Source organism: Nothobranchius furzeri, chromosome 3 (genome assembly GCF_043380555.1).
Source record: "Nothobranchius furzeri strain GRZ-AD chromosome 3, NfurGRZ-RIMD1, whole genome shotgun sequence".
Taxonomy (NCBI): domain Eukaryota; kingdom Metazoa; phylum Chordata; class Actinopteri; order Cyprinodontiformes; family Nothobranchiidae; genus Nothobranchius; species Nothobranchius furzeri.
Genome location: NC_091743.1, coordinates 64,960,722 through 64,972,754, shown reverse-complemented (window position 1 = coordinate 64,972,754; position 12,033 = coordinate 64,960,722). Strand labels below are relative to the sequence as shown.

General features: G+C 43.8%; 1 protein-coding gene across 4 annotated transcripts in view; it reads right to left on the bottom strand.

Moving 5' to 3' along the window:
* The window catches only part of cacna2d2a (calcium channel, voltage-dependent, alpha 2/delta subunit 2a), a 214,157-nt gene that overhangs the window by 107,654 nt on the left and 94,470 nt on the right, over positions 1-12,033 (bottom strand). For all 4 annotated transcript variants that reach the window (XM_070549925.1, XM_070549926.1, XM_054730345.2 and 1 more), the window contains exon 4: positions 9,226-9,285. In XM_070549925.1, coding sequence (XP_070406026.1) covers positions 9,226-9,285 — 60 coding nt within the window. The remainder of the gene's footprint in view (positions 1-9,225; positions 9,286-12,033) is intronic.

The window sequence follows — 12,033 nt, the reverse complement described above, 5'->3', positions numbered from 1 at the left end:
TGCTAAATAATACACTATGTGGGAATCATTCCCCTCATAGTTCATGCTTATTTCTTCCCTTTGCAGTGGCGAGCAGATGGAAGTCGGTTCCACGGTTCAGGATTAAATGATAACACTGTTTATGACTTCCATTACTAAACACAACCATACGGAAGTGAAGAAAAAATCTCACAGCAAAAATAAATGGAGTTTATTTCAGATAACACCATGTGGCTCGGTTTATCTGTGTTTAAAATACGCATTTAAAAAGGACTCACAGGTGCAGTATTCAAACCATCCCATTTAGGATGCTGCAGGAGAGATCCTCCTAAGTTCTGGTTGCTGTTAACATGGAACGGCGGGGAAAAAAAAACAGTTTTTCAGAAATGAATCTATTAGTTTTCCAGGCCAGTCCAGATTTCCAAATTTAGTTTTGGCTTGTTGATTCCAATTTCATACAAATTGGTCTTTTCTCAAAGAACTATAATTAGCAGTAACATGCAAATTCATTTTCCTATTAATGCAGAATTTAAATACAATTGTGTTTAAGGTTTGACTCAGCTGCAGAAATAGCTTTGCTGGTAGTACGAATATCTAAAGAAGCTTCTTATACTACCTCTGGTTTCATTTTAAATCACTTACACATGTGACAAATAGCTCACTGAGTTTTCTTCACCTTCATTGAGGGCATGCAAGTAACAGAATTAAAGAGTGGTGGCTGAACTACTGCAAATAGACACATTTCTTTCTTTAGGAAGTGAAGTTTGTGAATTTTGCTGGAGTGGTTGAATTGCAGCCGTTTGAAGCAGCTGAGATTAGAATCAGATCCTCTAAATCTGAGAGTCAGAGAAGGGTAGAATGCCTTCTCCAGGCCTGGGATGGGGTCTTGCCTCAAGTGGAGGAGTTTAAGTATCTCAGGGTTTTGTTGATGAGTGAGGGAAAGCTAGAGCACGAGATTGATAGGCGGATCGGTGCTGCGTCTGCAGTGATCCAGGCATTGTACCGATCTGTCGTGGTGAAAAGAGCTGTAGGACGGTCAGGTCTTTGAAGGACGCAGCCCCTGAATTTGGACACGGTCACATGTGTTGCTGGCTAATGTGTCAACAGTTACACGTCTGTGCAGAAATCCGGTGCATGTGTGTGCCTTACCGGACATTTCGCACTGAAAAATTCCAATAAATGTACAGTCAAATCTGTAATTACGGCCCTCTTCTGTGACAGTTCTTAGAAATAAGGACGTAAGTATTTACTGATGTGGTCATGATGTCTGATGGCTGGATGTGTCAAATTTCGCATCAAGATTTAACACAATTTACCTGAACAAAAAAAACAATTTCTCCAAAGTTTAGCTGATACACTTAAATGTATAATTGAGTTGGGAAACATTTTATGATAACAAAAGAAGAAATTAACATGTAGAGCACACGGAGTGATAAAACAAAGCTAGAGCGAGTGTCTGACATCCCTTCATTTCTGTCTACTTTAACAGAATCTGAATTTGAATCTGTCCAAGGCAGCCTTCATAAGATTAATATATTCTGTGGATAATAGAGCCGGCAGCCTTGAGGGTTGGGCTGAGAGTTGCCACAATGATTCTCACTCATTTCCTCTGAAGGGCCAATTATGCCAAATAGAGGCATTATGACAGGAGCCAAACTTGGACAAGGGAACAAACCCTTGCAACTCTCACTTGCAACCCTTCAGGTCATGCCAAACCTCTTAAGGGAGATCTATTATGACTTCAGAGCAGAAAATGTGGAAATAAGACTTACAAAAAGCATCCATCGTCAGTTTTAGAACCTTTGACGAATCTAATTTAAAACATTTCCAAAAGATCACCACGGCTGCAGTTTGGCACTGCTGAACACAACTTGTGGGTGTTTTAGTGCAGGGGCAGTGGTGGACACAGAGAGCCAAAGGAAGTCATAAGAATACCACTGTGTTATATATGAGAGTGGGTGGCTGAGTGGAGAAATGAAGAAAGAAGAAGAAGAAGAGAAAGAAAAAGAGAGACTGTGTTGTCCTATGATGAAAGGCTTGATTGATTAGAGAGTGAAGATTGCTGTAAATGGCCTAGAAGATGGCTCCATCTCTGTTTCCCGTTTCCCTCCATCTCTACCTTCTTCCCTTACTCGCTTGCTCTCTTCCTCCCTCACCATGCCTCTATCTGTCTCACCCTCTCCCTGGCTCTCCTGGTTTTCATCATGGCAGCCCATCAGCAGAGTGGCCCTCTCTCTCCTAATGGCACAGCTATTAGCACTAATGCATTTCCAACATACAGCAGCTGCCACATCACAATCTGAATGAGAGGACATGTCTTCCTTCGATCTCCACAATCTCCGTCCTGTCTTTCATCCAATCTCGTGTCTTGGTTTCAGCGCGTTACGCTTCATGTCAGCATCTCTTCATCTATGTGACTGTAGTCATCATCAGCAGCGAGGCCGTCAGTAATGGAGCGGGCTGCAGGTATTATATCGTTGAACATTTACAATCGTGACAATTTGTAAATTCCATAAAATGCTCAGTTTTGTAAAATTGCCATTTATTGACTCTGATGAAGAAACATTGCTTTCACCATCATCTGAGTGATCAAAGCGTGTTCTTTAATGACTAGCAGCTGTATGAACAGAAACACAGATAAATCCAATGATCAATGATTTAAAGGCTGTAAGCCAACATGGCATTCTTCCAGTACAGAGAAAACTTGGCATTCCTTAAAGTTTGCTTTTATGAGTGTAACATAAATCTTCTTACCTTTTTTGTTTTTGCTAGTTCTGTTTTTATTAGCTATTGAGGGACTTAAACTCACATTAGTCACAAAATATACCAACATGCCATCAAATCCTTTGCTTTGAGCCAACAGAAAAATGCCTGGTTGTGGCTAAATAAAGGCAAACAAGAATGCAACAAGCGTTTGAAGCTAAGAGGAGCAGAGGCTCGCAAATGATCAAAGTAGCCTGAGTTTAGTTTTAGTATATCAGTTTTTCAAATAATGAAGGTATTCTTTTGGCAACAGTCTTTACTCTGAGCACTAATGAATTATATTTGATGATAGAAAATATCACAGGATCTTTCATGGATGTAAATTCAAAGAGTCGGAGTACCCGGCCCGGAGGGTTACCGGGGTCCCACCCTGGAGCCAGGCCTGGGGTTGGGGCCCAAGAGCGAGCGTGTGGGAGCCGGGCTTTTGCCCATGGGGCCCAGCCCGAACCGGATACATGGGTTCATCCAACTGTGGACCCACCACCCACAGGAGGAGCATGAAGGGTCCGGTGCAATGTGGATCAGGTGGCAGACCAAGGCGGGAGCCTTGGCGGTCCGATCCCCGGACAAGAAAACTGGTTTTTGGGACATGGAACGTCACCTCGCTGGCAGGGAAGGAGCAGGAGCTTGTGGCAGAGGCTGAGCGGTACCGGCTAGATATAGTCGGACTCACCTCGACACATAGCATTGGCTCTGGAACCCAAGTCCTTGAGAGGGGTTGGACACTCTCCTTTGCTGGAGTTGATCCGAGTGAGAGGCGGAAAGCTGGGGTTGGCTTTTTGTTAGCCCCAAGACTCTCTGCCTGTGTGTTGGGGTTTACCCCGGGGGACGAGAGGGTAGCTTCCCTGCGCCTTCCGGTCGGGGAACGGGTCCTGACTGTTGTTTGTGCTTATGGGCCAAATATCAGTTCAGAGTACCCACCCTTTTTGGAGTCCCTGGGACGAGTGCTAGATAGTGCTCCATCAGGGAACTCCATTGTCCTGCTGGGGGACTTCAATGCTCACGTGGGCAATGACAGCTTGACCTGGAGGGGTGTGATTGGGAGGAACGGCCCGCCTGATCTGAACTCGAGTGGTGTTTCTTTATTAGACTTCTGTCCAAGCCACAGTTTGGCCATAACGAACACCTGTTCAAACATAAGGATGACCATCGGTACACTTGGTACCAGGGCAGCCAAGGTTGCAGGTCGATGATAGACTTTGTAGTTGTATCATCTGACCTGCGGCTGTATGTTTTGGACACCCGAGTGAAGAGAGGAGCAGAGCTGTCAACTGATCACCACCTAGTGGTGCGTTGGATCAGATGGCAAGGGAAGATGCCGCGTAGACCTGGCAGACCCAAATGCATAGTGAGGGTCTGCTGGGAACGCCTGGCAGAAGAACCTGTTAAGACGGTCTTCAACTCCCACCTCCGGCAGAGCTTTGACCGCATCCCGAGAGCAGTGGGGGACATTGACTCTGAGTGGGCCTTGTTCCACTCTGCAATTGTTGAAGCGGCTGTTTCTAGCTGTGGTCGCAAGGTGGCCGGTGTCAGTCGTGGTGGCAACCCCCGTACCCGCTGGTAGACACCAGAGGTTCGGGGAGCCGTCAGGCTGAAGAAGGAGGCCTACAGGGCGTGGCTGGTCTGTGGGTCTCCGGAGGCAGCAGACAGGTACCAGATAGCCAAGTGGGGTGCAGCAGTGGCAGTTGCCGAGGCAAAATCTCGGGTGTGGGAGGAGTTTGATGAGGCCATGGAGAAAGACTATCGATCGGGGGGTATCGTCCTGGGTATCTCAAGGCTATGGATTTTGTAGGGCTGTCATGGCTGACACGTCTCTGCAAAATTGTGTGGTCATCGGGGGCAGTTCCTGTGGAGTGGCAGACCGGGGTGGTGGTCCCCATCTTTAAGAAGGGTGACCTGAGGGTGTGTTGCAACTATAGGGGGATCACACTCCTCAGCCTCCCTGGAAAGGTCTACTCCAAAGTACTGGAGAGGAGGGTCCGATCGATAGTTGAATCTCAAATTGAGGAGGAGCAATGTGGTTTTCGTCCTGGCCGTAGAACTGTGGACCAGCTCTATACCCTTGCAAGGGTGATGGAGGGGGCATGGGAGTTTGCCCAACCAATCCACATGTGTTTTGTGGATTTGGAGAAGGCTTATGACCGTGTCCCCAGGGACACCCTGTGGGGGACGCTTCAGCAGTATGGGGTGGGTGGCTTTCTGTTAAGGGCCATTCAGTCCCTTTACCAGAGGAGCGTGAGTTTGGTCCGCATAGCCGGTAGTAAGTCGGACCTGTTCCCAGTGAGGGTTGGACTCCGCCAGGGCTGCCCTTTGTCACTGGTTCTGTTCATTACCTTTATGGACAGAATTTGTAGGCACAGCCGTGGTGTGGAGTGTGTCGAGTTTGGTGGCAGGAGAATCTCATCTCTTCTTTTTGCAGATGATGTGGTGCTTCTAGCTTTATCCAGCTCTGACCTTCAGCTCTTGCTGGGTAAGCTTGCAGCCGAGTGTGAAGCGGCTGGGATGAGGATCAGCACCTCAAAATCTGAGACAATGGTTCTCGACCGGAAAAGGGTGGCTTGCCAACTCCGGGTCGGAGGAGAGGTCCTACCTCAAGTGGAGGAGTTTAAGTATCTCGGGGTCTTGTTCACGAGTGAGGGTAGGAGGGATCGGGAGATCGACAGGTGGATTGGTTCAGCATGTGCAAAGATGTGGATGCTGAGCCGATCTGTCGTGGTGAAGAGGGAGCTGAGCCAGAAAGCCAGGCTCTCAATTTACCGGTCGATCTATGTCCCAATCCTCACCTATGGTCATGAGCTTTAGGTAATGACTGAAAGAACGAGATCGCAGATACAAGTGGCCGAAATGAGTTTCCTCGGTAGGGTGGCCGGGCTCAGCCTTAGAGATAGGGTGAGGAGCTCGGACATTCGGGAGGGACTCGGAGTAGAACCACTGCTCCTCCGGATCAAAAGGAGCCAGTTGAGGTGGTTTGGGCATTTGGTCAGGATGCCTCCTGGACGCCTCCCCGGGGAGGTGTTTCGGGCATGTCCTGCTGGCAGGAGGCCCCCGGGTCGACCCAGGACACTTTGGAGAGTTTACATCTCAAATCTGGTCCAGGAACGCCTTGGGGTCCTGCCGGAGGAGCTGGTGGAGAAGGCCGGGGAGAGGACAGTCTGGAGCTCCCTAGTTGGGATGCTTCCCCCGTGACCCGGACCCGGATAGCGGAGGAAGACGACGACGATAGATAATATTTTTTCAATTATTGCTGTCACCAAAAAGCTAACTGTGGGTATCGATAGCTGATTAATGCTTTGTGTAAACCCAAGTCACCATAGCTAAAGATCACTAAACACAAAGATGGTGAAAACTCAATTCTACAGATATTTGGACAAAATGTTGGTATTCCAGCTTGCTTGTTAAGACATACTTTTATCATCTTTGTTCAAAATGTTGCCTTTATTGAAGTCCAATAAGTAAACAAAATATCTCGTGAACCAATGCACATATTTTATTGGAACTCTGAAAGTAAATAATACACATACATCTAACAATGATGTATAACAAGTCAGTTAAAGATGGCCACCATAGTGGACCTTAGGACCTATCAATGTCAAGGCGCCTAGCCTTGCAAAACGATGTCTTACTAGGCTGTTTTAAATCATAGACGAAACAAAGAAATTCTTCAATTGTAGCTGTTTTTAAAGGAATTTTACCACATTCAGGTCTTTTGCAGCCAATTTTAACTAAATAATAAAGCTAAGAGAGATCATGAATGGCTATTTCTTTAGTACCTATTACAAAGCTAAAACTGAGGCTAAAGTTGTCACCCAATCTTGAGTCCAGTGTCAGAGAGAGGGACACCTGACCTTGAGACAATCTAACACTTTAATGTCTCCTTCACACGCTCTTTCATTCCAATGGATTTAAAACCCTAAAAGACCATCTCAGCAGTTGTTATGATCAACATTTTGCCAGCCATAAAGTCCAGTATTCAGCGTGATCTGAAACCGGCTCCGCCGTTGGTCTGATATGTTGCTTGAGTAGGAAATAACAGGGGAAAGATCTTCCTATTGCTACGGTAACAGCTGTGATGGCAGCCGCTATGAGTAACAGGCGTTTCATTGACCATTTATGCACCAGTTTGGATGGGCAAGCAGATGGGCTGGGCCAGGTCTAGAACCTGTCATTAATAAACACATACCATTAAATACCGGCTTGCCAATTGCCACAGAGAAAAACTAATTTCATTTTCCAACCCTTGCACACACTCACACACACACACATGCACGCACACACACACACACAAAATGAAAAAAGACCATCTTCCACGCACCTTTTCTCTGCGTTTGACAGACTTCTCCACCCACTAGTTTAAGATGCAATGCATTTCTCCTAATATGCCCAAAGAGCACGAAGCCCTAATCTAATTAGAGTGTCAGTCAGCAGAGTGTTCAGCCAAAGAGAAATTAGGAAAGCACAAAATCTACAAACAGGAAAAAAAATCTTGCAAGGATGTGGCATATCCAACCGCCCCACCGAATCCTCCCCTCACCACCCACCACCACCTTTTTGTGATATTTTTTTAATGGGTTCATCATTGCCCCTGCTGAGATTCATTACCTGGCCTAATTATAAAGGCAAATGAAATCAGCTCAATACATTATTAATAGAGGAGCACTACTGGAATTCATTTGCAGTATTTGCAACAGTATGGTATATTCCAACTGCTTTCATGGCTGATTAAACGCACATACTGATAAGAATAGAGTATATGAGTGTGGTGGAAGTGCACAAGGTGACGATGACTCCAAAGCCGAGGAGTGGACTTGAAGAGAAAGACGGGAAAAGGAAAGAGCAGAAAAGAGGGTTTTGGTGAAGGGAGGGAGGATTAAAGAGAGTGCTGGCTTTTCCACTTGAGGAGCTATTGATGCTATATTGGATGCAGCTACTTATGAACAGGTGTGTTGTGTGTGGGGACTGTGACCCCGGCTCCACTTCTTGCATGGCTACACATCCGATTGAGGCTCACTGAAGCTGGGCAGACATCAGCCACCGTCAGGCCTAAGATGAAGGGACAGACACACAACAGCATCTCCATCCCTCAGCGTGGGAAGGTAAGGGGGGAGATGCGGAACATGTATTTGTTTGGATTGCTATGGAAATGGAGGTAGTAATATCAGTTAATTGGATATTAAATTATTGATAAAGTCTAATTTAAAGTGGAACTAGGGAGTTTTGGCTTGCCTTTAGCACCCCCTAGTGTCTGTTTCTAGAACCGAAAGCAAAACCTATCTCCTTGCTGTGCATTCATCTTTTTAACACCTTAATCCACCAACTGAAACATCTGATTTTTAGGTAAATCCACTCATCAATCATGTTTCTAATGACAAAAGCAGGTTTTCCTCACATTGCCTTCATGCACATTTTATCATGATGGAGAATGTTGACTGAGTCAATGTCACCAAGCTGTCATGTAAGAAGATCTGTTTTGTTTTGCTTTTTTAGTATTTATTGTCTACAGTACAAACAAACAAATCATCTGTTCGGAAAAGACTAAAGTCTAGAATCTAGTTCTTGTAAATTATTGTCATGTTCAATAACATTTTCGGGAGAGTGAAAATGCCTTTTTTAATAACACTTCCACCAACAACAACCAGTCACTTTGTGATGAAATATTGCAACAGTTATCTTGCATATCTTGTAATTCTTTGAGACTTCAGAAAATCTGCTCCAGGAGCAAACTCGCTTAGTCCGACAGTCTTGGGCAAACAGTTTTCTGTACAGATGACTCATTTTAAATAAGCTAGAGCTTATTTTTTAATCTTGTGTGAGATCCCCACACCTTTAGGGTTTAGGATTATGGGTCACACTTCAAATGCAATGATTCTGCAAGAATGTAGATAGAAGCGATTTAAATAATAATCTGAAACCACATATTTATTGGATTTTAAAGTGTGGTGGCTGCATGCAATAACTTTATGTATTCATTTTAGCTTAAATTCTTCATAAGAACAAACTGTTTTAATAGAATCAAGGCTTATTTTGAAAAGGTCGACTGATATGAACTCTTGTTTTTTGCACACACAGGTTACGTGTGTGTGCACATGCATGTGTGTGTGTTAAGGTTGAATATTTGTTGAGCATTTCTCACTTTTTTACTGGAGCGCTAGAGCATACAGGTTATTGTGAAAAAAATAATTCTACTCTAAGAGAGTGGATCATCAATGTTTTAAAGGTCAACTGCAAAAAGCTCCACAAACAAAATAAAAAATACAGAATAACTTCAATAACTCAGCAGACCAAACAAACAAACGTAAGCCATGAAGTCTATGTTTGTCCTAATTTCAACAGTCTCTGTGATGCTGATCAGATTGTCATTAGAGACAAATACCCAGTTTGTTAGTTTAAGGGGAGGCTCGTATAGGAGCAGAGGAAAAGTTTGTTAAGGAGTGGGGAAAAAGACAGAATGCATCCTGGGAAAGAGAAGAGAGAATCCAACATTACCGTCACGCCATCTTGCCATACGTGCTCCTTCTGAAGTTGTTCAGCTTCTCTGGCCAATTTCTGCAAGACAACATGAAAACAGCAGTATGGATATCAGACATAAGGATAGACCAATGTCTCAGGCTGATATCTACCATTTTTTATATACCATCATCAGCCAATGTACCACTTTGTTAGATACACTTTGGTTCATTTTTTGACTTTGACACTGAGCAGTGAATAAAATTAAGTTTCAACAGATGATTAAATTCAGAGTTAAAAACAGATTAGGCTCCAAAAAGTTGTGCATCAGCTGTTATTAGTGACATTTTAGCATGCAAATAAGGTGGTAAATGTTAAGTGAGAGTGTGACGTAGATCTGTCAGGAATTTCAAATTCTAGAGTTTCACTGTCTATTTTCTATCAGAAGCTAATGCAGGAGATATGTTAGGAGACTATTTTCATGTTTTCTGCATGAAAACCTCAAAGTGACTGATTATAATCAGAAATAAGTTTCAGTGTCCCACATCTTTAACATTTAATACAAAAAGTTAAAAAGTTGTTAAAACAATTTAGAGTTTAACTGTAATATTTAATCATCCCATCGCAGTGGTAACCACCACTCCATAGTTTTGGTACCATGATGTAGCTTTAGCATGTCCCTGGAAATGCTCATAAGGGAAATCATCAATGCAGCAGCTATCTCAGGTCTTTAGAATTTCTCTCCTGCTCTACCACACATCTACACTTCCCTCCTTCCCATCTTGAGCCTCCGTATCTAGGTTTCCTCAGGCCTCTAGGGGGCGATGTTATTTTTGTCCTAGATTAGTGAGATTGGCCACAAAATCCCAAGGCTCTGAAATTACTAACCCTACTTAGACCCCCTTGCTGCAGTGAGAACTCTTTCATTTGTGGAGCTGCAGCAAAGGAGTCTGTCGTCTGTTATTGGAAATGTCTCTTCAGCAAAAAACAAAACAAATAAATAAATAACACTAAAGACCGAATATAGAAGGTGCCCTATTTATATAAAATGCAGTGATCACCACAAAGAGACAATACTGGTAGTTTCAATGCATTCACAAGGCTTAAAATGTCACGTTATCTGTGACTAATTATTGGAAAAAAGTCAAGTGTGAAGCAGCTGGGATGAGGATCAGAGGTCTGAGGTCAAGGACCTTAAGTGAGAAATGGTAAACGGCCAACTTACAGCTGGGAAAGAGCCTTTGCTCCAGGCAAAGGAGGTCAAGTATCTCAGGGTCTGGGTCAAACATGAGACCCTCAATTTACCAGTTGGTTTAAGGTCCAGATTAGAGCCGGTTTGGGTAAGGACGCCCTCTAGGTACCCTCCAAAAGAAGTTTTTCAGACATGTTCCACTGAGAGGACCCCCGGGACTTGTCAGAGTGTTCATATCTCACAGCTTGCCCTGGGAGGGCCTCCTAAAAAAGGCTGGGGGATGTAGCTGGAGAGAGGAATCTCTAAATATCTCAACCTGAGTTGACGCCTCCTGCATCCCAGTGTCAGATAAGCACCAGAAGAATGGACTTCAAGCAAGCGTGCATTCATATCAAAATGCAGGTAATTCTCAGTCATCTGATTAGTCATGTTCTGTGATCTTTTCAACAATATTAATAAAAGTTAATTGTCCCATTACACAATATGAAAACAATGGAATAAGGCTCTCATTTGACCCAGTGGGTCTATTAATGACACAATAATCCTTTTTTTATTAAACAGGATCAACTTTGCTAAAGAGCTGCAGCTCGGTGATAATCTTGTAAAATTATCGGCGCTACATGTGTCAGTTTGGGTTAATCAAAGCAGGTAAACAGAATCTTTCCAGACAGGTGATCATTTAAAGTAACAATAGATGTTTTATTTTTAACTCTAAGCTAGTGCCTTAACAATAATCTCAGTGAGTTTTGGGCTAGAAACTTGACCAGTTTTATATTTGACACCACTCTGTAGCCCTCTGCTGATCAAAAACAGCACTCTAGTTTAGTGGAGCGGGTAGGTGCCCTATAAGTGGAGCTCTTTACCTGCTTCACGGCTGTTAGCTGTAGCTGTTAGCATTTTCATTTTGCCGGTCATCAATAAAAAGCACAAGATGAAGAAAAAAAAAGTTTGCTTTTTCTGTTGGCATCATGGCAGAGCCTGGAAGTAAAAGTAAGAGAGTTATGTCTTTGGAGGTGAAGCAAAGAGCTACACTAGTTTGAAGGAGCTAAAGGACGCTACAAAATCACAGACTGGTGGTGACCTGGCTTTGTTGCTACTGGACGTGTAAGTAATACTATTTTTAGGTCAACAGTGTGGATCTTTTTACTTTATGGTTTATTTTAGTATATTAGTTGGCTCGTTAGTGTTAGCTCGCTGTTAGCACTAGCTACTGCAAGGGTTGTTTACGACAGCTGCAATTCCACTTTGAACCAGTAGGGCTGAGGAGCAGGAGACTGCTCACAGTTAGTTAAATCTTGTAACAGATAATATATATATTTTTGGTAATTATTTTGCAAAGTCCCTTTGATGTAAAATAAATTGCTCGACTTCATCCGTTTGCAGCATTTAATCTGACCCTTCATCCCTTTAGCTCAGCCTCTATTTTGGAGGACTTATCCTTTTTGAAAATCTATTCCTCTCCCACTGAGAGGCCAACACATATTGTTTCCTGTGCCACGCTTGTCCAGCTGTTTCTCTCAGGTATCCTTTTGTTATCACCCCCTCCCTCCTGGTATCGGCCACCATTTCCCAAAAACCCTTTCTCTTTCCTAGCAGCTTAACACAAAGTCCCCTCAATCCCCATGCTCCAAAATCGTCCTTCCTTCTGCTGTGTT